The sequence below is a fragment of the Epinephelus fuscoguttatus genome, linkage group LG1, assembly GCF_011397635.1.
Source record: "Epinephelus fuscoguttatus linkage group LG1, E.fuscoguttatus.final_Chr_v1".
NCBI lineage: Eukaryota > Metazoa > Chordata > Actinopteri > Perciformes > Serranidae > Epinephelus > Epinephelus fuscoguttatus.
The window spans coordinates 16,119,342-16,143,211 of record NC_064752.1 but is presented as its reverse complement, the minus strand read 5'-3'; the positions used below and the strand labels follow the sequence as shown (position 1 = coordinate 16,143,211).

General features: G+C 40.5%; 2 protein-coding genes across 32 annotated transcripts in view; one reads left to right on the top strand and one right to left on the bottom strand.

Moving 5' to 3' along the window:
- Positions 1-2,216: 2,216 nt before the first annotated feature.
- LOC125880609 (probable N-acetyltransferase camello) overlaps positions 2,217-23,870 on the bottom strand; it is a 60,468-nt gene continuing 38,814 nt past the window's right edge. For 3 of the 23 annotated variants that reach the window (XM_049564459.1, XM_049564308.1, XM_049564721.1), the window contains 2 exons: positions 10,078-10,179; positions 8,980-9,966 (listed from right to left, as the gene is read on the bottom strand). In XM_049564459.1, the coding sequence (XP_049420416.1) occupies positions 9,283-9,954 (672 nt within the window). In that variant the 5' untranslated portion in view covers positions 9,955-9,966; positions 10,078-10,179 and the 3' untranslated portion in view covers positions 8,980-9,282. Of the gene's footprint in view, positions 3,181-6,282; positions 6,438-7,779; positions 7,912-8,979; positions 9,967-10,077; positions 10,180-11,129; positions 12,101-23,870 lie in introns of those variants that run through there. The other 20 variants (XM_049565056.1, XM_049564807.1, XM_049564154.1 and 17 more) reach the window with 20 other exon arrangements.
- LOC125879937 (ubiquitin carboxyl-terminal hydrolase 37-like) overlaps positions 13,219-23,870 on the top strand; it is a 59,901-nt gene continuing 49,249 nt past the window's right edge. Inside the window, exons 1-17 of one of the 9 annotated variants that reach the window (XM_049562596.1) lie at positions 13,219-13,426; positions 15,370-15,437; positions 15,852-15,966; positions 16,119-16,162; positions 16,314-16,401; positions 16,528-16,598; positions 16,909-17,064; positions 17,309-17,371; positions 17,507-17,638; positions 17,757-17,880; positions 17,963-18,114; positions 18,274-18,373; positions 18,609-18,685; positions 19,368-19,476; positions 19,591-19,648; positions 20,136-20,291; positions 20,399-20,733. In XM_049562596.1, coding sequence (XP_049418553.1) covers positions 13,301-13,426; positions 15,370-15,437; positions 15,852-15,966; positions 16,119-16,162; positions 16,314-16,401; positions 16,528-16,598; positions 16,909-17,064; positions 17,309-17,371; positions 17,507-17,638; positions 17,757-17,880; positions 17,963-18,114; positions 18,274-18,373; positions 18,609-18,685; positions 19,368-19,476; positions 19,591-19,648; positions 20,136-20,291; positions 20,399-20,406 — 1,647 coding nt within the window. In that variant the 5' untranslated portion in view covers positions 13,219-13,300 and the 3' untranslated portion in view covers positions 20,407-20,733. Of the gene's footprint in view, positions 13,427-15,369; positions 15,438-15,851; positions 15,967-16,118; positions 16,163-16,313; positions 16,402-16,527; positions 16,599-16,908; positions 17,065-17,308; positions 17,372-17,506; positions 17,639-17,756; positions 17,881-17,962; positions 18,115-18,273; positions 18,374-18,608; positions 18,686-19,367; positions 19,477-19,590; positions 19,649-20,135; positions 20,292-20,398; positions 20,734-23,870 lie in introns of those variants that run through there. The other 8 variants (XM_049562682.1, XM_049562542.1, XM_049562471.1 and 5 more) reach the window with 8 other exon arrangements.

Sequence of the window (23,870 nt, the reverse complement as noted above, 5' to 3'; positions counted from 1 at the left end):
TGGAACACATGAAGCATTTTAAGGAATCCTACACAGTGCAAACATGGAAACAACGTTGACACAGAGTGCCTCCAACTGGAATGGAATTTTATAGTGTGGCGTCTAAAGCTTTTTGGATGTCAAACATTTGGCCCCTCCCAGTGGTAGAATGATAAAACACACACACACACACACACACACACACACACACTGTGACACATAGAGAGTGTATTTACATGAACACTAGCATCCTGGTGATGTGTTTGTTCATATAAACAGGGTAATTTGAATTATGGTATAAAATTATACAAAGATTCTACAAACTGTGCCTTTAAACACACTGCAGCTACAGTATGGCCTCAAAGGTTAAACAGAGCGAATCACCACTTCACTTTTAACATAAACCCAAAGCTATGGGCTTATTTTTCTTTTAATTTCTGTCAGGGCTTTTGAACATTATGAACTTTCTAAATACAAACGCATTCCCTTAACTTTTACTGGATAGTCGGATAATCAGATAAAAGGACATGTACTGTAAATACTGCAAATACAAATAACCCTACAAACTGAGTTACATTACAGACAGGTGCGTCAGTGTTACTTAGATAAATGTCTCCCTCTACTGTTCATGATTTCTCCCACCATCTTTGCTGAAACAAGGTTTGTTTGGTAAAGGTTAGTATGACTATTGGGTATGAGAGGATATGGATATGTTTTGTTTATTTTTTACCAACATGATGTCAATTACAAAGTTTTGATCGTGGCTTGTGTCAAAATGGCAGACTCATACAAGATTGCTGAAGAACAGTGTCATGTAAAAAGCTGTCAGAGAGCAAGCTGATTGTTTTTGTAAATCATTGTCTGTACCATAAACCATAACTGCTTTTAAAGGACAGAGTGTAAAGACAAGATAAGCCGCAGCAAATTTTACAACCAGCATGTCAACAATAAACTCACTATACATTGTGTGTAATCAGCTAGCAGAATTCATATAGGGCAGGGGCAGGCAACCCACAGCTTTGGAGCCACGTGTCCCTTTAGCCACTCTCCACTGGCTCCCTGTGGCCTTGACAACAAGAAAATCATGTTTTTTTTTAACATTTTAAAATTAATTTATCAGTGTTGCAGGTCTACAGAAATTCCTCATTCTCCAATTATAAAATGTGCAGCCTTTCCACTGAATAAACACAACCGATTGTCAGCTAAAATGTGCATAATACAACTACAGAGTGGCGCTTTGCCTCTAAATTTTGCTGAACCTCAACAGCAGTGACTAGTCTTAAGTTTCTGTAGCTAGGCTATGGATTCAAATTCCTAAAAGAGGGAACCAGATAATTTATTTGCTTTCACCACCAACTCTACAAAGTTAAAATCACCAAATTATAATACATAGCTCAGTTAAGAGTAGCGCCCTTGTAGTAAAACATATTAATGAATGCTCATTTAGATCAATAAATAACGGTAAAAGGCTAATTCAGACTTTATTGGCTGTGTTACTAGGGGTGGCACGGTGGGGTAGTGGTTAGCACTGTCACCTCACAGCAAGAGGGTTCCTGGTTCAATCCCAGGAGAGAGTTTGCATGTTCTCCCCATGTTACCGTGGGTTTTTTCCAGATACTCCAGCTTCCTCCCACAGTCCAAAGACATGCAGGGTAACTAGTGACTCTAAATTGTCCGTAGGTGTGAATGGTTGTCTGTCTCTATGTGTCAGCCCTGTGATAGTCTGGTGACCTGTCCAGGGTGTACCCTGCCTCCCGCTCAATGTCAGCTGGGATAGGCTCCAGCCCCCCACGACCCTCAAGAGGATAAGTGGTTACGAAAATGGATGGATGGATGGCTGTGTTACCTCTATTATAAGGCCCAAATAGCCTCTGTCTTGTGGCTCCACGTGGCTCTTTTCATAGTAAAGGTTGCCGACTCCTGATAAAGGGAGTAGTGTATGAGTGAACAGGATATAAGAGATATGAGCTGAGGACTGGGTTTGACTCTCCTGTTAGACTCTCCTTCACCTGGTTGAGATTAAGTTGCATCTTTATTATTCCTATTGGTTTAAGTTTGGTGCCTTCGTGTGGCACCAGCAGACCTGAGCAGAAGTCTCATCAACCACAATATGTATTAACACCTGTGTGGGTGTTGAGGGCCTTTAAAAGGCTGCAGTCAGTGCATGAGAGTGTTGGAAAGAGAGCAATGTGTCAAAGCAAGACATACAGCAGTATAAAACCTTTGGAGTGGTTTTATTTCTTACATGGTTTTGTGTGAAAAACAATCACATGATTGATCATTGTGTACAAAAATAGTGGAAACTAGATTTCATAAAAAATTGTGCAATCAACGGTTCATTCATCGTGTTTAAAACATTAATAAAAGTTGGTCTTACAGGAAAAGGAAAAAGCTCCTAATCTTTGCTCTACCTGAGACTTAGTGTTTTCTTTTTGTTCACAGCTAAAACACTGACTGCGTTTATGAGATAAAGCTCACAGACGGACCAGTTATTAATGCTACAGAGGTATTTTAGGTCTACAAGTGTTTTTCCATCAATAAAATCGTCACCCCGGTCAGCTTTACCTTCCAATGAGCAGAATGGGTTTTAGTGTGTGAGCGGAAGTGTCTGAACCCCAGTTTCTTGTACAGGGCCACACCAGCTGTCTGAGTGGAGCTGGTCTCCAGCACCACCTTGGAGAAGCCTCGTTCCTTACAGAAGTCAACGACAGTCTGAGTCAACTTCGAGCCCAGGCCCAACCGTCTGTACGATGATGAGGTGATCATTCTGAACAGTTCCCCATGTCTTTCTTTCCCACTTTGTTTGGCCACCACAGCCACCGTACCCATGATCTGGGCCCTCCCATCAACCTCAGCCTCCGCCACCCAGAAACAGTCATCTGGTCTGCTCATATAGTTCCCAGGGATGTCCTGCATGTCTGTCTGGAGTTTCTCCCTGACGTAGCCAGCATATAGCTCATGGCAGCAGTAGTATATGAGGCCCACCCATGCTCCTGGTAACACCACAGCCCCTAACATAGAGTCGAGCAGGTAGCCAGGGACACAGAGAGCCAGGGTGATGGCGATGTAGAGAGGGCTGGTCATGGCGTTGTAAAAACATGGACGAATGTGCTCTAGGATGCCGTTGCTGAACAGGGTAAGCACGGCGTCCTTGTCTGAGGGACGGTACGGGCGGATCAACACCTGCATGACCAGAGGAACCTAGAGGAAAATAAAAGATTCACACGTAAGTTAAGTGAGTGCGATCATTTATGTTATATTTTTAGGTCAGCTCATAGACTCAAAAACAAAACATTGAAACATTCTGAAAAGTGCATTAATGTAGATGCTTAAGAAAATACTTCTTAAATTAGTGGGTGTTCACAGATATTGAGCATCAGTTAGTTGAAAGCCCTGTGAGGCAAATTGTGATTTGTGATATTGGGCTTTATAAATAAAATTGATTGATTGATTGATTGATTGAATATCAGACAATTTTGATCATTTATTACCAAGTTTAGTCACATATCCGCAAAAATACCAAATATTTACTACTTCCGTTTTCTCATGTGAGGATTCGCTGCTTTTCTCTTTGCAGTATCATGTTATATTGAGTATTTATGGATGTAGAGCAGAATGAGCTTTATAAAGACTGTGGACACTGGAAAATTGGAGCAGACATTTTTCTGACAAAACAATCCATTAGTCAAAAAAGAATCACCACACTGACAGATAAACAAAGAAATCATTCTAATCTGATTATTTGTGGCAGGTGTTTTGCTTCCTGGCAGTGTCATCAATCACTGATTTCCCGTCACAATCATTTTTCGGGTATTAACTCTACGACAGCCATGTGCTCTGCTGAAGCTACTTGCTTGAGAAAACTTTGGCGCAGTGGTGTAAGGTAAAAGCTTTGCTACTTTTCCTCCTGTTTGTTTCTTTATCCTTTCTTTTTGCCGCTTTTCTCTTTAAATATCATGACTGCTCCTTGAACGTGTAAGATGTGCTCAGCTTGTCACATTTTGTGCCTAACTAGCTACTGTATCGTATCATCCTGTCACATGATCAAACAGAGACTTGACATTAGACAATACATTACCATACATGTAGGAGCCAGAATATGTATTTAACCTGTTTTTTGAATGAATAAAAGACTGAATGAACTTTATTTGGTAACACTTTACTTGAAGGTAGCTACATAAGGGTGACATGACACTGTCATAACTATGACATGACACTGTCATGAACCTGTCATTAACATTATGTACGTCATAAACATTATGTACATGTCATAAACGTTCATGACTGCTGTCATTAACCGTCATTGGGTTTTTGTAATGACAAGTTGACATTGTTTGAGTTGTCTTGATTATGACAACTTGACATTAATTAAAGTGACATTACCAGAAGTTGTCTTTGTCATGACAAGTTGACATTAAATTTGTTTGGGATGTCCTTATAATGACAACTTGACATTAACCAGGATGACATTAACAGAAGATGTCTTTGTCATAACAATAATAATCATTATGTCAACTTGTCATAAACACAAAAACAGGTGCATTTCTTGTTAATGTCAAGTTGTTATGACAAAGACATCTTCTGGTAATGTCATCCTGGTTAATGTCAAGTTGTCATTATAAGGACATCCCAAACAAATTTAATGTCAACTTGTCATGACAAAGACAACTTCTGGTAATGTCACTTTAATCGATGTCAAGTTGTCATAATCAAGACAACCCAAACAATGTCAACTTGTCATTACAAAAACCCAATGATGGTTAATGACAGCAGTCATGAACATTTATAACATGTACATAATGTTCATGACAGGTTCATGACCGTGTCATGTCATAGTTATGACATTGTCATGTCACTCTTATGTAGATACCTTCAAGTAAAGTGTTACCCTTTATTTATATAGCACCTTTCACGCACATAAAGTGCTTTACAATTCAGACGGCAGAAACAAACAGCAAAGAAATAAAACCATGCAATTATACAACACTCGTTCAAAGAGAAAAGAGAAGAATAAGTACATTTATCTATCAGTAATTTATCAAGCATTAATTAAAAAAAAAATATATATACAAACATACAGGTTCTCAGGGTTCTAGAGGGACATAAGGTGATAGGGAATCAATTATATAGGAGAGGGCAATGCCATTATTTTGTTTCATCCCATTTTGCTTCAGTTTGGACTTCGGCATGGATGTCTTTGAACGTGTCACAGTTAAGAGCATACATGCTGAATACCTGTATATGACAAAAATATTAATGAAAATAAGGAATCATTTATTTAATTTAACAGATTTTTTAGTTTATTCTGTTTTTAAAGTTTATGTAGAATAAACATATTTTGTTAAAGAATGCTACTGATTATTTTACAAAAAAAAAGAAAGAGAGGACAATTGAAAATCATGACAGAGATGGTTTTTAATTTGATGTGAGTCCGTCTGTAGTCCTGCGGTGGCCCCACTGTCTATATTTACGCCGCTGTTATGACTGTTTCTATAAGTTCTTTTGCAGCAGGGGTGTCAAACTCTTTTTAGTTCATGGACCACATACAGCCCAGTTTGACCTCAGCTGGGCCGGAACTGTAAAACCATTGCAGAATAACCTGTAAATAACAACACCTCGTAATGTTTCCCTGTCTTTTAGTGTAAAGAAGTGCATTCTGACAACATAAAGCTTTTACTAAACAGATCAACAGTGGAAGACAACAAAGTGGAAGCTACTGAGGAAGGAATTCAAGTTATTCCCTGCCTTACAGACCATTTACAGATCACGTTGGCACTTGGCAGTGCCTTAGCAAACAGGGAAGTCTGATGCAGCTGCTGATACAGCATTATTTTGCACAGTGTTCAGTATCTTGAAATGTGACCACAGTAAGTATTCTTTGTAGTGTCTGAGAGCTGTTTTCTGGTCAGAGAGGAAAAGCCTCTGAAGCAGCATTTCACATACATTAGGCCCCTTAATGTTTAACTTGCTCCTGCAACCTGAACCCTGAGCCCTCACGTGCATCCATACCAGGTGTGCAGGATCATCCAGTGGGTCTAATTGAAATGGCACAAAATGCATGTTTTCAGTATATCTTTACAGTGTTATAAACAGTCTCCTGTGCTAACTTAACCTGTTAGTCGACTGGTAACATGTCCAGCAGCACTTAACTGACGCCATGCCTTTACTTTAGTAACCTATGAACGTTTGCTTATGAGGAAAGTCTCTGCAAAACACACTTTAACACCACTCAGCGTGACTTAACGGCCTGCTAGCGACAGTACAACACATTTTAATTAAACAAAATGAGGCTCTGTTACTTACGTTACTCAGGCAGCTTATGAAACAGGTCTTTCTTGTTAGGAAGCAGCTCAGTCATAACCTCAGGGTCCTATATTCCCCTGGTTTACATGACATGGCACATGATAAGGACCATACACATATATACACAGACGCCGCATCGACTGCCTAAGCGCGTCCTCGCCGGCCGCCATCTTGGATGGGTCTCACTTCGCCTCCACAGTGCATTCACTTCTATTGAGGAAGGAGCTGTATGCACAAGTAAAATAGAATAACTCGCTGAATTTTCAACTGATTTTCACGCGGTTTGGTTTGTTACAAACGGCACACATGTAGTTATGATACAGGATGCTCTCGTACATTAAAAATGCGGGATTTCATGCTTTAATACTTTCTGCAGATAGCAACAGCATGTTATTTAGGTCACAACACAGTTATTTTATTCACCTCAACCCCAGAGTGCAATGGATATATAGACACACACACATATATATACGGTATAAACACAATATACACAATACAAAACATAGCATATTAATAAATTTATTAATATTGATTGAGTTTATTTCTCACACACACTCTCTTTTATACCCACAGCAATCAGACTTAATAATTCTTTGTTAAACAGATGATCTTACAGACTTCTCTGAAATTTTCTTTTCGGGGATTAATAAAGTTCTTCTTATTCTTATTACACTGACTGCTGTGATCCCTCAAAAGTAGTAAAAAAAACATTTTCAGTATTTACATAAACACTGAAATTAATTTTGGTATTGGTATTATAACTATGAAAATGGGACTGTGGTCAAGATAATTTGAAAAAAGATACAGAAGGATGAGCAGCAGGGGATATTTGCAGCACAGCTGGTGGAAAAGTGAATATGTGCACAAAGGTGTGCTGTACATAATATGCTATACTGTGTTTTGTATTGTGTATATGGTGTTTATACAGTATATGGTGTTTATACAGTATGTTAGTATATATATATATATATATATACATATATATATATATATATATTTCACTCTGGGGTTGAGGTGAATAAAAGAACTGTGTTGTGACCTAAATAACATGCTGTTGCTATCTGCAGAAAGTATTAAAGCATGAAATCCCGTATTTTTAATGTACGAAAGCATCCTGTATTATAACTACATGTGTGCCGTTTGTAACAAACCAAACTGCGTGAAATCAGTTGAAAATTCAGTGAGTTATTCTATTTTACTTGTGCATACAGCTCCTTCCTCAATAGAAGTGAATGCACTGTGGAGGCGAAGTGAGACCCATCCAAGATGGCGGCCTGCGAGGACGTCGACTCCGACAGGCAGCGGCAGTCAATGCGGCGTCTGTGTATATATGTCTATGATCAAGACATGACCATGGCTCATGGGAGAAAGGGACTGTTCGTTGCTTATCACAGAAGGGGAGGGGTGGCTGGGGTGTGACATCATTTTTTCTCTCCCCAAAGCCACAAATATTTTCCCTGAGCCTCCCTGAGTGAGTGTCAGAGTTTTAAAACATACCTTTTGATGTTTGAAAGTGAGAAGTTAATACAAGGCATGCAGCAAGATGTTGTTGTGTTTTACTTCCTGTTTCAAAAACAAATGCAATGCAAGGTGCTGTTATGTTCAGGGGAGTTCAGTTATGGAATGGTGTGCCATCAGATATTACACGTGTATCAAGGGTAGCTGTTTATAAACAGACGTTAAAGAAATACCTGAAGGTACAGAACAATGACCTAAATTAAAAAGGGTTTGTTACATAATACCTGACTGTACGAAACTTAATGTGAAATTTTCCTGGTCTTTTCATACTCTCAATTATTGTATGTAGTGTTTACAACAACTTTTGAGTTGTAAATAAATAAATAGTAATTATTATTATTATTATTATTATTATTATTATTATTTATAGTTTATATTTATTTATTTATTTATGTATTTATTTATACCATTATGTCTAATAGTATTAATATATATTATTACAATATTATTTATTTTACAATTTATTTTAGTTTTTAATAATAATAATAATAATAATAATTATTATTATTATTATTATTATAACAATTTTAATACAGTAAGGACACTTGTTGTCATTGTTGTAATTAGTGCCATTAGTCGTTTTATTGTGGTTAATCTATTAGTTCTGTTTGTTTTTGTTTTGTTTGTTTATTTGTTTGTTTGTGTTTTGGTTATTGCTTCGTAGTTTTCCTGTTTTCTTGTTGTATATCGTTTTATTTTTGCCTTGGATTTTAAATTACATATTTGTTTTACATTATGATGTCACGTTTGCTTGTGTGGACCCCAGAAAGAGTCGTTGATACCTTGGTAGTGACTAATGGGGATCCAAATACGTAAACAAATAAACAAATAGATAAATCACTGAGTGCTTTGATACTCACTACAATAACAGGAACACATGCAAATACAGTACTCCAGAAACTATTGAGTTGCAGTACAAACAGGTGCTCCAGTGTTACTCAGATAAATGGCGCCCTCTGCTGTTTATCATTTATAATCGACAACCCCAAACTTCCTCACTGAATCAGCTCATCAAGTCTGTTTGTGAAACCTTACTGTGATAGGGTGGATCTGTTTTTTACCCACATTGTATGGATTACACTTTTTGTGTGGATGTTCAGAGTCTTTGAAAGGCTGCAGTTAGTGTTAGAAACAGGATGACGTGTTAAAGCAGAACATACAGCGGTGTAAAACCTTCAGGAATGTTTTTATTACTTTAATGTTTTTGTGTAAAATGAGATCAGTCATATGTGAAATAAAATCACAGTAACTGAAGACAGTATTTATTTGTTAAAAAATGAAGACATTAAGTACAATAACAGAACTACACATAACAGTCAGCATATTTTAGTCCAGTAAACTCATAAGAGCAACAGCGTGTTGTGTTTAAAACATTTAGATAAGTTGGTCTGATGTGTTTGTGAAACAGAACTTACAGATCATAGTTTCAGTCAGGTGTTAAATGTAGAGATAGCTGATCAGCTGATCAGGATTATTTCAGGACTACAGGTGTTTTTCCATCGCTACAACCGTCACCCTGGCCAGCGTTGACATCCAAACAGAGAGCTGTGTTCCCATCTGTGAGGGGACGTGCCTGAACCCAAGTTTCTCGTACAGGGCCACAGCAGCGGTGGCTGGAGAGCTGGTCTCCAGCACCACCTTGGAGAAGCCTCGTTCCTTACAGAAGTCCATCACAGTCTGAGTCATCTTTGAGCCCAGGCCCAATCGTCTGTATGATGGTGAGATGGTCATTCTGAACAGTTCCCCATGCCTTTCTTTCCCACTTTGTTTGGCCACTACAGCCACCGTACCCATGATCTGGACCCTCCCATCGACCTCAGCCTCCACCACCCAGAAACAGTCATCTGGTCTGCTCATAAAGTTCCCAGGGATGTCCTGCATGTCCGTCTGGAGTTTCTCCCTGACAAGGCCGGCATATAGCTCATGGCAGCAGTAGTATATGAGGCCCACCCATGCTCCTGGTAACACCACAGCCCCTAACATAGAGTCGAGCAGGTAGCCAGGGACACAGAGAGCCAGGGTGATGGTGATGTAGAGAGGGCTGATTATGGCGTTGTAAAAACATGGATGGATGTGCTCCAGGATGCCGCTGCTGAACAGGGTGAGCACGGCGTCCTTGTCTGAGGGACGGTACGGGCGGATCAACACCTGCATGACCAGAGGAACCTAGAGGAAAATAAAAGATTCATGTGTGAAATCTCACAATACCTTAACTGAGTAGGAAAGTATGAAGGCATGCAGAATATATTATTCATGTTTGTCTAGATGGTTTCATACCTGAAAAATCTAGTGTCAGGTGCATCTTTGTAAATCAGCAATCACATTAAAAGAATCATCTGTGAAGTCACATTTTGGGCTGAGGTCTCTGGTTGGTTTAATCTGGAAGTGAAGGCAAAGATTAAGTTACTAAGCAACTTTTTAGGTTACACTTTTGCTAGCTTATTAAGACAACTAAATCGAACTGGAAGTTAGTGTCACCCTGGTTCCCATGACAAAAAGCCAATGGGATTTTTTTCATTGAATTTTGGTTCATTACAGAAAATAAGCTCTGTGGCAAACAAAAGTTTATGACACAGGTTTTGTTCAATGAGATAATCTTCACAAATGATTGCCATTTCTATCATTTTTGAAGCCTAAATGCAATTGCCAGAAGTAAAATGCTAACATTAGACTGTAAACAAACTACACCACAGTTGCATCGACACCACCACAGCGAGGCTGTGAAGCCGTTTTGGTGTTATGACACTTTGTGGTCTCATTTAGCCACTTGTTAGCAAACACCTTTGTTAACACAAAGGCTTCAAAATTCTCGAGTGGGGGGGTTTACTGCCATATATAATGTCGCAGAATAAAAACCGACAGTCTCATAAGCTTTTGTTACCCAAAGACCTTATTTCAGACATCTAACCAAAAACCCATTCGATGAACCCACTGACTTTGAGACGATGAAACTGGAAATCCAACAATGCAAACTCATCTCTGTGTTTTAGGACTCACTCCTGTAGCACTCTACAGGAGCCAACAAACACTGTGTGTGACCCAGAACATAAGGCACCGTCTCCTGGCTGATGAACCAAGTTTGTAGAAAGCCCCACAAACCAATGGGTGACATCACAGTGGCTGTGTCCACTTCTTTTTTTTACAAAGTCTATGCAAGCAACTCAATGTTAGCTATAGCCTGAGTCCAGGCCTTCAGTGTGCCAGAAACCTCTCCAGTTTAATTCACCACAAATGACACTTAAATACAACTTAACCTGACTTAGGTCTAGTTTTCTGCTGACCAATTATAACATCACATTTTAATGAAAATTGATGCTCTCTTAACTTACGTTACCCAGACAACTTGTGAAACTGGTCCTTGTGGAGGAGCAGAAGATCCAACCTGCAGCTCAAATGAACATGAACACAGAGAAGCACTATGAACCTGATTAAAAGTTAACTTTACAGAGGGATACATTACCATAACCATGGCGCTGACAAAGAGCTGCTTTAAGGCATTATTTTGATTTCATGTCAGGTCAAAGTTACTCACAGTGGCAAGTGAAGATCTCACCACTCTCCGTGCAGAAACATGTTAAGGTTGTAAATGTTTCCATATACAAGAGATCTCAACCTCTGCGGTCTTTGATATTAGATGCAGTTGGGTGCAATCATTCATTAACTAAGATACACAAGAACTGGCCGGTGATGTTTTCCTGGGATGACATTAGACTCTCACTGCTGATTTATTACAGAGGCAGTTAACAGCCTCATACAACAAAAAACGCACAGGGTGTTTTTTAACATAATTTTGTACAGTGGCATCAACAGGAGGCGGCATGAAGGGTACTCTTGGCTTTAGGTGCAAACTGTGATCAGTGTATAAATACTGGTATTAAGTACACATGCAGATGCAGATAAAGTGTGACTGTGATATTGTTCTGTTGCTGCGGACTATACACTTTACAATACAGTTGCACTTTATGTTTGTAGGTGTTGTTTATTTGTGGGTAACCAGGTTTAGGGAGAACATAACCTGTACAGCAGTACATTGAAGAAAGCCACAGTGGTTGTCTTTTTTTATGCCAACCCATTAAAGGTGCAGTGTGTAGGATTTAGAGGCATCTACTGGCAGAAATGGTACATAAATATAACAGCTTATATTTTCAGAACCACTTCATATTCAGCTTGTAATTTATCTGGTATCTCAATAAATATTCAAGTCATACATTACTGGTTAAGTTCTTGCTGCACACCCTGCTGCCGGCCAGTCGCTGCAAACCTGTTTTTAGTTGTTTTTACAAATAGTACTAGGACTTGTGTGCCAGTTAAGCCTCATAAGGGATATGCTTCTCACTTACCTCATTCTAGCCATTTGGTTTAATTTGCCCTGACATGTCCGTGTCTGTGATCTCTGCTGCCATCCCACAGCATTAAAGGTTGGAAATTTGTTCTGAAAATTTACAAGCGACTTACCTGTCCAGAAACAATGTTCCAGCTACTCTGGGAAGACCTAACTGTGAATAAGTTTGATGTAAGAGTAACACTGAAGATATGACAAGTGAGTAAAATAATTTGAATCAGAATAAATAATTCTAAAAATGCAATAATCCCATAACGGTAACACTTTACAATAAGGTACACAAAATTAGAGTAGTTACTGAGGAACTAATGAGGAACTAATGAGTAGTTACCGAGGAACTGAGCTACACAAAATTAGAGTAGTTACTACTCTAATTGCATGATACGCAGCTGGTTACCATTACAGTTTAACGGCACAACAACGAACACCAGCACCCACCCCGGGAGAGCAGTGTTCGTGTCCTGTGAGATTATAAAGCCAAACCCTGTTCTTTTTTCCTAAACCTAACCGCGTGTGTTTGTCATTGAAGGAAAAAAAACATCAATTTGTGGTGTTGTACTGATGTAGTGTGTTTAATTTGAAAGAAGACAATGCATGTAACAGGCAGAACTTGACACAGTGTCCCAGAATGTCAACAACCAATGCACCCAGGGTACCTTTCTCATTGTATGTGGATGTGGAAAGTCCATGACCAGACGTGGATATGTGCCGTGGTCAGAGCGACAATGTGTTGTCTGGGATGGGTCATTTTACACCTGGTAAATGCACTGTGTCTTTTCAAAGTACATGAAAGGTCCTGGCTGGTCACATTATATGAATACAATTCTGCAATCAATGCCGTTCCTTCTGGTTTAATCCATTTTATTACAGAGCAGTTATGTTTTGGTGAAGGAAAAATCCCAGAGGCTCCATTTGCATTGATTTTGAATGGTATCAACATATTTGACATGTATCTCATGTGTCGTTGTGTTCTGGTTTATATCTGACATTTTTTGTACATTGTTTTAGAATATATTACAGAGATGCTGACATTATGAAAATTAAAAGATGCAGAATGTGTTCCGTCACTCCGGGCATTCGGAACAGAACGTAGTTCTGTAGTTCTGTAGTTCCATAGAACCTCTCTGATGCGGCCAAAAGTTTGTAAGTACAAGTGGAATGTTGCAACAGACAGTTTGGATCCAGCAGTCAAACAGTGCAGACAGACATCACAACTTGACTCGAATTTCTAAAGAGATCCACAACACCACGAAGATGCTCGGACAACGTATTTTTGGCCGAAAGGTTTGTCTTTTATCTATCTTTCTGTAGATCCATGGCTTTTAATGTGACCTTGTGAAATGAAAAAAGTTTCCATGACTTCAGTGTGTTTTTCGATACTTTCAGTTAGGGCTGCACGATTAATCGTAATAAAATCGTGATCTCCATTCATATGCATATGCGATTTAATTTTTCCCGAGTCGGGACATCATCTGTATGAAAACAAGTGCTCCCAACGACGCAGCATTATACCACGTGATGCAAAGTGACAGTCGGCAGGCAGTTTGGAAAGCAGCGAGACAGGGGGAAACACACTGTAGCCTCAGTTTGTGCCTCATACAGATCTGCTGGTAATGTTAACTTAGCGTTAGCAAGCGTGATAAAAGACGGCAGAGAGGCGACGTTGTGCAAATAAACCAAAGATTTATTAACTTTCTGTAGCAGTAAACACATGGGCCGATAACAAATGTGTTAACTAACTATGCTAAAGCTTTACAAGCTATTCAGGGCTGCCGACGATAACGTTAACATGACAAACAGCAAGGCTAACGTTACGGCTAACAAGCTAACGTACTGACACTCCTCAGACACACACACACATACTGGACAGCCTCTCAGTCCTTAGCTGCTAACGTTAGCTCATGTACAACACAGGTACCACACAGAAACTTTTACGAAGGGTCATAATGTGCTTCTAGTGACTGTCGAATCGCCAGCTAAAGTTGTTTACACACTTACACACTTTGCTGCAGGGTTCACCAAAACGTTTTTTTGTTTTTTTCTTTTAATAAATTGAACACACATTAAAGAACATACAAGATCCTGTAGAGAATTAATACATGTAATACAATATGATAAACATTGCCAAATTAAATGAAGAAAGAGGATTTTTTAAAGGCAAATAAAATATTGGGGATTTATGTAAAAATATACATAGAGACATATATAATTATAAGATATGTAGGCTATGTTAGATGAATACTCCTGTCGAATGCATGGTGTTGAAACGTTTAATTTTGACTTAATTCCAGGCCAGGAATACCTGCCTCTGAAAAATGTTGTTCAACATTGATATTATTGTTAAAATTGTTCAAAAGCTGTAAGAGAAGACAAGAGACTAAAGCTAAAACAGGAGTGCTCCCTCTCTGCTGATCAGGGTTTATGTGCCCTGTGTCTCTTGTATCAGGCACAATCATAGGCTTTGTTATTTAATGATATTTTTTTATTATTTATTTATAATTTTTGTTGCTTTTCCTTTTGTATTTGGAAATAAGCACAATATATCTTTATGTTGAAAAAAATTGTGATCTCAATTGTAAGCCAAAAAAATCGTGATTGTCATTTTTTCCAGAATCGTGCAGCCCTACTTTCTGTCAAATTATAGACTATCTAGAGGTTTTTTTGTAGGCTGACACAGATGCCAGTGTTACCATGATTCCCTCGACAAAAGCAGAGGGAATTTTCCCGTTATATTCGATTATTGCAGGAAAACAACAGTTTATGATACTTGTGTGTTTTGTACAGCAAATAATCTTCAAATATTTACACCACTTTTATGATTTTTGAAGTGTAAATGTAATCAGCGGAAGTAAAAAGCTAATGTTATCTAAATTACTTCATTCACTACCCCAACAAGGCTGTGAAGCTGTCAACGTGATGACGCTCTGTAGTCTCATTTAGTCACTCGTTAGCAACCACCTTTGTAAGACACCAAAAGGCTTAAAATTTCACAAGTGGGATATTTACTGACATATCTTATGTCCTAGAACAAAATGTGGAAGTCCTTGTGTTAAGCACAGACCGTATTTCAGGCACCTAACCAAAACCAGATTCAAAAAACTCACTGATTTCAAGAAAAGAAACCAAGTGTGCAAAAATGCAAACTCATTTTCTCATTCCCGGACTATTCTATAAAGGCATTTTAATTTTCAGTCAATGTTCATCTTATTTTTCTTTATTCTTAACAGAAGAAACAACAATCTCATAAGAAGACTGTGGCTGATGAGAAGAGACAGCAATATAGCCATCAGGCAAGGTAAGGACATACACTTCAATACAAAATACACTTCAGTGGTCTGTTTCATTCACTGCCTTTATGAAGGGTTTAGAAGGATTTTACCAGAAATAAAGCAGTATTAATACAAGTATTTACATTTTTTTAGTATGTAGTTTCTTGGTAGTAATCCAAACCTTTAAGAGTTAGTGCCAGAGCTGCAGACCTGAGATTGGAAAGCAAAATTTTCATTGTTTTTTAACTGGTAAAATCTTGGAGCGCTATATACAGGCAACATGATTAGTGTTTTTAGTGTCAAATATTTAAGTTTGACGCAAATTGTTTGTGTTAACTGTGAGAGTGATTTTTTTCTGGAAACAACTCTTGCAAATGATTCATGATTCATTTATCTGGCCTCGAAAGTAAGAAACTAACTGTGTCTCTCTTAACCACCAGCGGCGGTGTCCAGGATGTACCTGCTGCTCCAGTCTCAGCAAAGCCAGCTGAGGCTTGGGAGGACCAACAGGCCAAGAAGAAGAAATGGTGGAATCGCCTCTTCGGTTACCTTGACGTATGTTTGACGTCAGAGTGTCAGAGCTTCACATTAATCTCATTTTAGTAGACTGTAACATTTATATTTAAACATTTTAGTTGGAAATGGCTGCGAAAAAGAGAAGTTTAAAACAGTTTTCTCATAATATTGCTTTGGTTTTCACTCTACAGAAGGAAAGTGTTCCTGGCAGGAGGCCTTCAGCCCCACAGGAAAGGTAAGACGCTCATTCAGAGTGCGTTTTGTTTCTACAGACATGTTGTTTGCTAACTCTTTAATTTTCCCACAATACCCCAGAGATGAGCACAAGGACACAGAGTGTCTGTATGATTTATCTCTGTAAAATAACCAACCATGTTTCTCTTTAGACCTACTGTCACCACCTCAGATGCTCAAACTGCGTCACAGAAGGAAGCCGTGAGGAATTTTTGGCGTTGGCTGTTGATCAACAACGGGGTATGTTTCACAGAAAAGAGCCAATGTCACCAGATATTCACCAGCCAGGACTCAATGAGAGTACTGAAATAGTTAATTGTTATGTTTGCATTATTGAACAATTCAAGTTTGTTTTTCCTCCAACAGAGAAAACATCGCGTCTCACCGGTCAACATCACCAGCGCTGAAAAGACGGACTCACCAAACCCTGAGAGGAGGTAGTGACATTCATTCCATGCTGCTTTCAGTGTCTGTCAGGAACATAAAAAGTTGATCATTTTTCTTAATTCCTCTTATATTCACTGACTAATATTCTCACATAGATAAACTTTTCCTAACATATCATATTTTTAACTGTAAGTAACCTTAATGAAATCATGTTCTTCCAGTTTTTCGGTGGTTGCTTTAGTTTAAATCTTGCAGTGATATTCTGTAGTGAAATATTCTTAAAACATTTTATTTATTAATTTTACCTGGGAGTCTTTTTGTGTATGTTCTGCCTCTTGATGTGACAATTTCTTCTTACAGCAGCAGCCCTGCATCAACGAACAACACAGATGAGCAGGACGAGTGTGACGAGCGTGAAGCCGTGACGCCGTTTTGCTCACTGGATGACGTCACGCAGGCAAATTCAGTCGACATCACTGACCTCGAGGAGAAGCTGTTCATGGCCCGACTCAACGAGTAAGTGAAAAGCTGTCACTACATTTTGTGTATCACTACACCAAAATGTTCCAGTTAACCGTCATGAACTGAAAACAGACTGAAACAGCAAAAGCTACAGCTATGCCTATACTGTCTGGGGTTACATTAGCTTCCTTAACCAACTTTGTCACAGAGGCAGCAACTTATAAACACACACTCTGCTCTGTCAGCCTCTTGCTTGTTTATTAACCATGTGTTTGTGTTTTTTGTTTTATCTCCATAGCAACGAAACAAATTACATCTGGGACACTGACAGTTCTCTGGATAGCCCCATTGACTGCTTCGGGTGAGTACATCTGCACATGAATCAAAGTTGTAACGAGAGATGAATCCATCAAATCAAACTGAAATACCTGTTTGTGATTGGTCAGTGAAGAATTAATACTGACGTGTGTTTTGACTCGCTGTGTTTCTGTGTCAGATTTCCAAACATTGGGCAGACCTGCTATATGAACGCAAGCCTGCAGAGTATCCTTACATTAGAGGACTTCATTGGGGGCATCAGTCTCATGGAGCACGTGTGGAGCTCAGTACCTGAGGCTCATCTGATGAGGTACAGCAGCTACACACACACATTCACACTTACGTCATTCTCAAGTTTTTCCACAAACCTGAGAACCAAAATGAAACACATGCAAAAATGTTTCTTTTTTTCGTCTCGCCTTCTGCAGAAGCTTGATGGATGTCAGGGACGTTCATTCGTCCATAGACGCTCAAGTTAAAATCCCCTTCCTGCAGTTCTTTAAGGATGTGGTCTCTGCCCAGGCGCCTGACTTCTGGGACACTCTGCAAAAGGTGAGTCAGCTGACTTTACATTCTGTTGTTTCACCTCCTGACCGTCTGTGCTCTGTGTTTAAACTCTTCTCTGTGTATTCAGGACGCTCATGAGTTCCTGACTGCAGTCCTGGAACAGATGAGAGGTTTGGCCCCTCTGCTGCAGGAGACAGCGGCTTTCGTGGGCACACATTATACCTGCCCTGTAGAGGATCACCTGGTGATCACAATGGAGAACACCAGGACATGCAAGAGGTGAGACTGCACAGTTCAGGGTCGCACACAGTCAATTTTCAATGGTGCCACCTTAATGATCTGGTCTTGAATAAGCTCTGCTCTTGTCCTGTTATGAAACAAAATTGTATTGTGACCACTGCAGCCAATATTAATGTGTATTGTCTCTTTAATGTGCAGCTGTGGAGCACAGACAGTGAGACAGGAGGAATTCACAAACCTGTCTCTAGACCTCCTCCCTGGAGGCTCTGTGGAGGAGATGCTCCAGGAGTACCTTAAGGTAAGATCCACAAATCCTCCTTCAGTCACATGATCACTGACTGATCTAAAACATCATGCAACAAACACTACACACACACACACACACAAACACACACACACACACACACACACACACACACACACACACACACACACACACACACACACACACACACACAGCCTCTGTCTGAGCATGTGGACGTGTTGTAGTTGTGTTCGTAACACACAGCCTGTTTCTCTGTGCTGCTCTGCAGGAGACGGAGGTGGAGTTCAGGTGTGACTGCGGAGGGAACACGTCGAGCTGCAGATCATCCTTCCTCACTCTGCCACAGTAAGTGACATCACATCTGACATAAAGGATCACCTGACCTGGGTGGTTCCCAAACTGGGGTCCACTGACCCTGAGGGACCCTTGAGAGTCAGTTGATCTCAGCGTCAGACACCGACGCACAGAGGCACCCTTTGTGGCAGTAAGACACGCACCGGGCAGCAGCAGTTTGTGACACTGCCTGCAACAACTGTAGTATAAAGGGAAAGAAAGTCTGTGTAGGGCAGGCAGGAGAGGAGGCGAATGGGTCAAACAGACTCTGGACTTTCTTTGTTGCCTCAGCTTTAGTTCAAAGACCATTAAAGACCATTTAGTTTAAAGTTAGGCAAACTTTAGTTGCCTAAACCTGACATAGAAAGGAAGTAAACATAAAAATGAAGTCTTTTACCTACGTTGCAAGTTTATTTTGAGAGAGAACGTATGCATGTAACGAGCAGAAACTGCACATTTCCTGTGAAAACAGAAGTGTATTTGAAAAGACACAATGCATGTAAGGAGCGTAGATGATCATGTCGTCCCTGAATATCCAAAGCTGACGCAGGGGGGTACCTAGGGTGTCATATTTTGAGGTGTAGGTCCACTGACAAAGCGTCAGTATCTGACGAGTTAGGATGAGAATGTGTTACTCCACTTTGTCTTTAGGCTCAACATTAATCCTTTCATATTTTCATACCTTTTCCCTCAGAGTGCTCATCCTGCAGCTGAAGAGGTTTCGCTACTCTCCCTTCTTTGAGCTTGAGAAGGTTGATGACCCTGTCAGACTGACAAGGGACCTGCTGGTCTCCTCCACACAGGTAAAGAAAACACAAAAATCAGGCTCATGTGAAAGTAAACATGTGGACATTGTGTGCTGTTGTTTTGTGTGTGTATGTGTGAAGCTAATTCTTATGAACTGTGTTCCTTCACAGGATGGAGGCTGCTACAGCTTGATCAGCGCCGTCAGCCATTTTGGCTCCACAGAAATGGGTAAGAGAAGCACACACTGAAGGCTGAATGTGATCGTCTGTCGTCCTCTGTCATGTTGTAGATACAAACGTTTCAGGTCCTGATGGAATTAACCAATTATAATTATTCACTTTATTTATTCTGAGTAGTTTTTAGTGGAACTTTATCCTTTTCTGTGTGAAACTGATGGTTATTTTTTACTATTTTGATTGATAAATTTAGTTATTAGCACTCTCTGCTTAATTTGGAACTATTTTCTGCTACTTTTTATATTTTATGTAGAAAACCATAAAAGTTTTAAACATCATGTCATATTCAGAATCTTTTTGATACCACCAAGTTGTAACTAATGGTTTTATGAATGGTTAAGAAATAAATAATAATGCTTTATAGTTGAGTTATATGCCGAGCTGTCGTGATTCTGAAAATACCCCTTTGTCTGTTATCAGTTAACCTTCATAACCTCCACTATGTTTTAAGATATTAATCAAGATCTCTCTCTTCATAGGACACTACATCAGCGAAGGCATCCACCCAGACAACAATCCGGACGAACCAGATGATCATTGGCTCACCTACAATGATTCAATGGTCTTTGAAACGTCCGGCAACTTAGTCTGTGAGCAGCAGGAGAGGGGTGCTTACATCCTGTTCTACAAGAGAAGTAAGAGGACAACACCGTCACATCCTTAACTCAAGTCCTGAAGAAGAGAGAGATTTTTAAATGTGCCAACATAGTGTTTATGTCAAATGTGTTGTCTTCATTCTCAGTAGTGTAACCCAACTGACGATGTGATGTCGGACTAAGAGACCTGGACACAGTCAAGACGTGATGTCGGACTAAGAGACCTGGACACAGTCAAGACGTGATGTCGGACTAAGGGATCTGGATACACCACAGGGAGACAGGATGACCATCATGGAGCCAGGAGACCCGCCGCGGGACAAGGAACGTAAGTGAGTTTCTAATCTTGTCTGTTTTCTTGGTGCAGTTGTTCAACGTGACGGTGGACAACTGATGACCAGGAAAGACGACTGGAGGATGAACGAAGAAGATGTCCCGTGGCCAGAAGCAGCTGACGATTCCCTTGCCCTTAGGAGGAGGGGCCCCCAGAGAGCCTGGTTCCTCCCAAGGTTTCTTCCTCTAGCAGGAGTTTTTCCTTGCCACTGTCGCCTCACAGTCTCTGGACAGCAGGACAAACCCAACTCATCTCATCAGCATAGACACCACAGTTGTAGAGATGGTCCTGCATTGTGCCAGAGTATGGCTTGCTCTCTGGGGAGAACTACAAAAGAAAATCAAAGAAAATAAATACTATTGGACTTTATGATGTTGTTGGTTGTATTTTAATGTATTTTTCAGTGAGAGTTTTTATAGTTCCATAATACAGCGCCAATTCCAAAAAAGTTGGAACATTGTGTAAAATGTAAATAATAACAATCAAATCCTTTTTGACTTATATTCAAAATGAATAAAGTCCAAAGACAAGATATTTAATGTTCAAAATGATCAACGTATTGGTTTTTGTAAAATACACAATTATTCTGATTTTGATGCCTGCAACACGTTCCAAAAAATTTGGGAGAGGGGCAACAAAAGACCGGGGAAGTTGTTGAATGCTCACAAAACACCTGTTGGAACATTCCACAGGTACCAGGGGGCATCTTTAAAAGGCTCAGGTGTTCACAAGCAAGGATGGTCACTTTTTGGGCAACCAGTTTGAGAACAACTATTCTCAATGCACAATTACAAAGAATTTAGGGATTTCACCATCAACAATCTATAATATCATCAAAAGATTCAGAGAATTCTCTGCATTTAAGGGGCACAGGTTCAGTGCAATACTCTGCACGCTGGAACAGAGAGCTGGTGAGTCACTGGTGTCCGCTGAATGCCCACAAACAGCAAACAGTTCAGAGGTGTGCAGCGGTATAGTTAGGAAGCAGACAGGAAGTGGCATCAGATGAGCAGAGGGTTTGATATAAGGGGAACACACAAGGGAAGCCAACACATTTGTGAGGAGCCGACTGTAGGTAGGTCGTAACTATTGAGGAACCAGCGGTGATGATGAGTGGATTCTGTGGCGGACACACAAAGGCAGAATGTGCAGCCATGCTGTAAGGTAATCCACAGTGCAAGAAATCATAGGCAGCAGAACAGGTAAACTCACAACAGAGAGCTGACTGGCAGTCAGAGGCAGTGCCAGACATTGTAGACATCCGGGGCTTAAGCGTGGTCTAACTAGGGGGGTCCAGGGGCATGGTCCTCCGGGACCTACAACAGATTCAAGTTACTGTATACTCAACCTGCTGCCCCTTGCTGTGAATCATCTTCCTCCTCTTCCCTGACTTCCCCTGACTCATCTGTGGGTCAAAGTAAATGCAGTGCATTGTTTATAATATAGCCTACTGTAATATAATATAATATAATATACTCGTACTCGTACTCGTAGGAGTCGTCCTCTGCTTATCCAGGTCCGGGTCGTGGGGGCAGCAGCCTCAGCAAAGAAGCCCAGACAGTCCTCTCCCCAGCCACCACTGTCAGCTCTTTCGAGGGAACCCTGAGGCGTTCCCCGGCCAGCTGGGCGATGTCTCCTCCCGGTTGGACATGCCCGAAACACCTCCCAAGGGAGGCGTCCAGAAGGCATCTTTACCAGATGACCGAACCACCTCAATTGGCTCCTCTTGATGTGGAAGAGCAGTGGCTCTACTCTGAGTCCCTCCCGGATGTCCGAGCTCCTCACCCTATCTCTAAGGCTGAGCCCAGCCACCCTGCGGAGGAAACTCATTTCGGCCACTTGTACTCGCGATCTCGTTCTTTCGATCACTACCCAGAGCTCGTGACCATAGGTGAGGGTTGGAACATAGATCGACCGGTAAATCGAGAGCTTCGCTTTCTGGCTAAGCTCCCTCTTCACCACAATGGACCAGTTGAGCGCCTGCATCACTGCTGACGCCGCCCCAATCCGCCTGTCAATCTCCTGCTCCATCCTACCCTCACTTGTGAAAAAAGATCCCGATATACTTAAATTCCTCCACCTGAGGCAGGACCTCCCCCCCGACCTGGAGTGGGCAATCCCCCCTTTTCCGGCTGAGGACCATGGCCTCAGACTTGGAGGTGCTGATTTTCATCCCACCCGCTTCACACTCAGCTGCGAACCGTCCCAGCAAGAGCTGGAGGTCACTGTTCGATGGGGCCGGGAGGACCACATCATCCGCAAAAAGCAGGGACGAGATCCTCCCGTCACCGAACCTGACACCCTTCACCACACGGCTGTGCCTAGAAATTCTGTCCATGAAAGTTATGAACAGAACCGGTGACAAAGGGCAGTCCTGGCGGAGTCCAACTCTCACCAGGAACAGGTCCGACTTACTGCCGGCCACGCAAACCAGACTTGCAGTCCTTCGGTACAGGGACTGGATGGCCCCGAGCAAGGGGTTTACAACCCCATACTACCGGAGCACCCCCCACAGGATTATAATATAATAATATAATATAATATAATATAATATCTAATACCAAATATCAGCTTCAGTGGATAGATGGAAAACATTCTGCCCTCATTCAACCTGTAATTGTGCGTAATGGACTAGGTTGAATTATGGAAAATAATAATGTTGAAAGAAGCCTATTAAATCAACACAATGCAAACATATTGCTAACCAATGCATTGTTACTTCTTTGTTTGCATCTTTATGTTGGATGTGGTTGAGTGACAGAAAGAAAGGGGTCAAAGTTCAATCAGCTGTGGAACAGGGGCTTACAGAACGTGACGCAAGCCACTTGCTACGTTGCTAACGCTAACCTTCAGATGGTGCAGGATGGAAGCAGACAAACTTGTAATGAGAACGCAGCAAATGTAACTTTTCTATTGTACTTCAATAAAATCTGAGTTAACACGGCATGTCAACCACTGATATTTTCTTTTCTTAAGTTACTCTTGGATTTCTAAAATCTTTGGTGGACATAGCATCAGGTAATGTCATGCTTTTGTAGACTATTATTTTGCAACATCAACACTATAAGACAAAGATGTGGATGCCAGAAAATGGATCATAATGGTGACTTCTCTGACATTATAACCAAAATTGGTATCATAATGTTGCTAGATGAGGTTTCAATTTCACGTCAAGAGATATTTCCTAAGTTCTTATGACAACTTATGAGTCATTCTATAATTAAAGGTACATTTCACATCAACCAAAAGGTGAAGAAATCACTGTACTTTTTTATAAACAATGT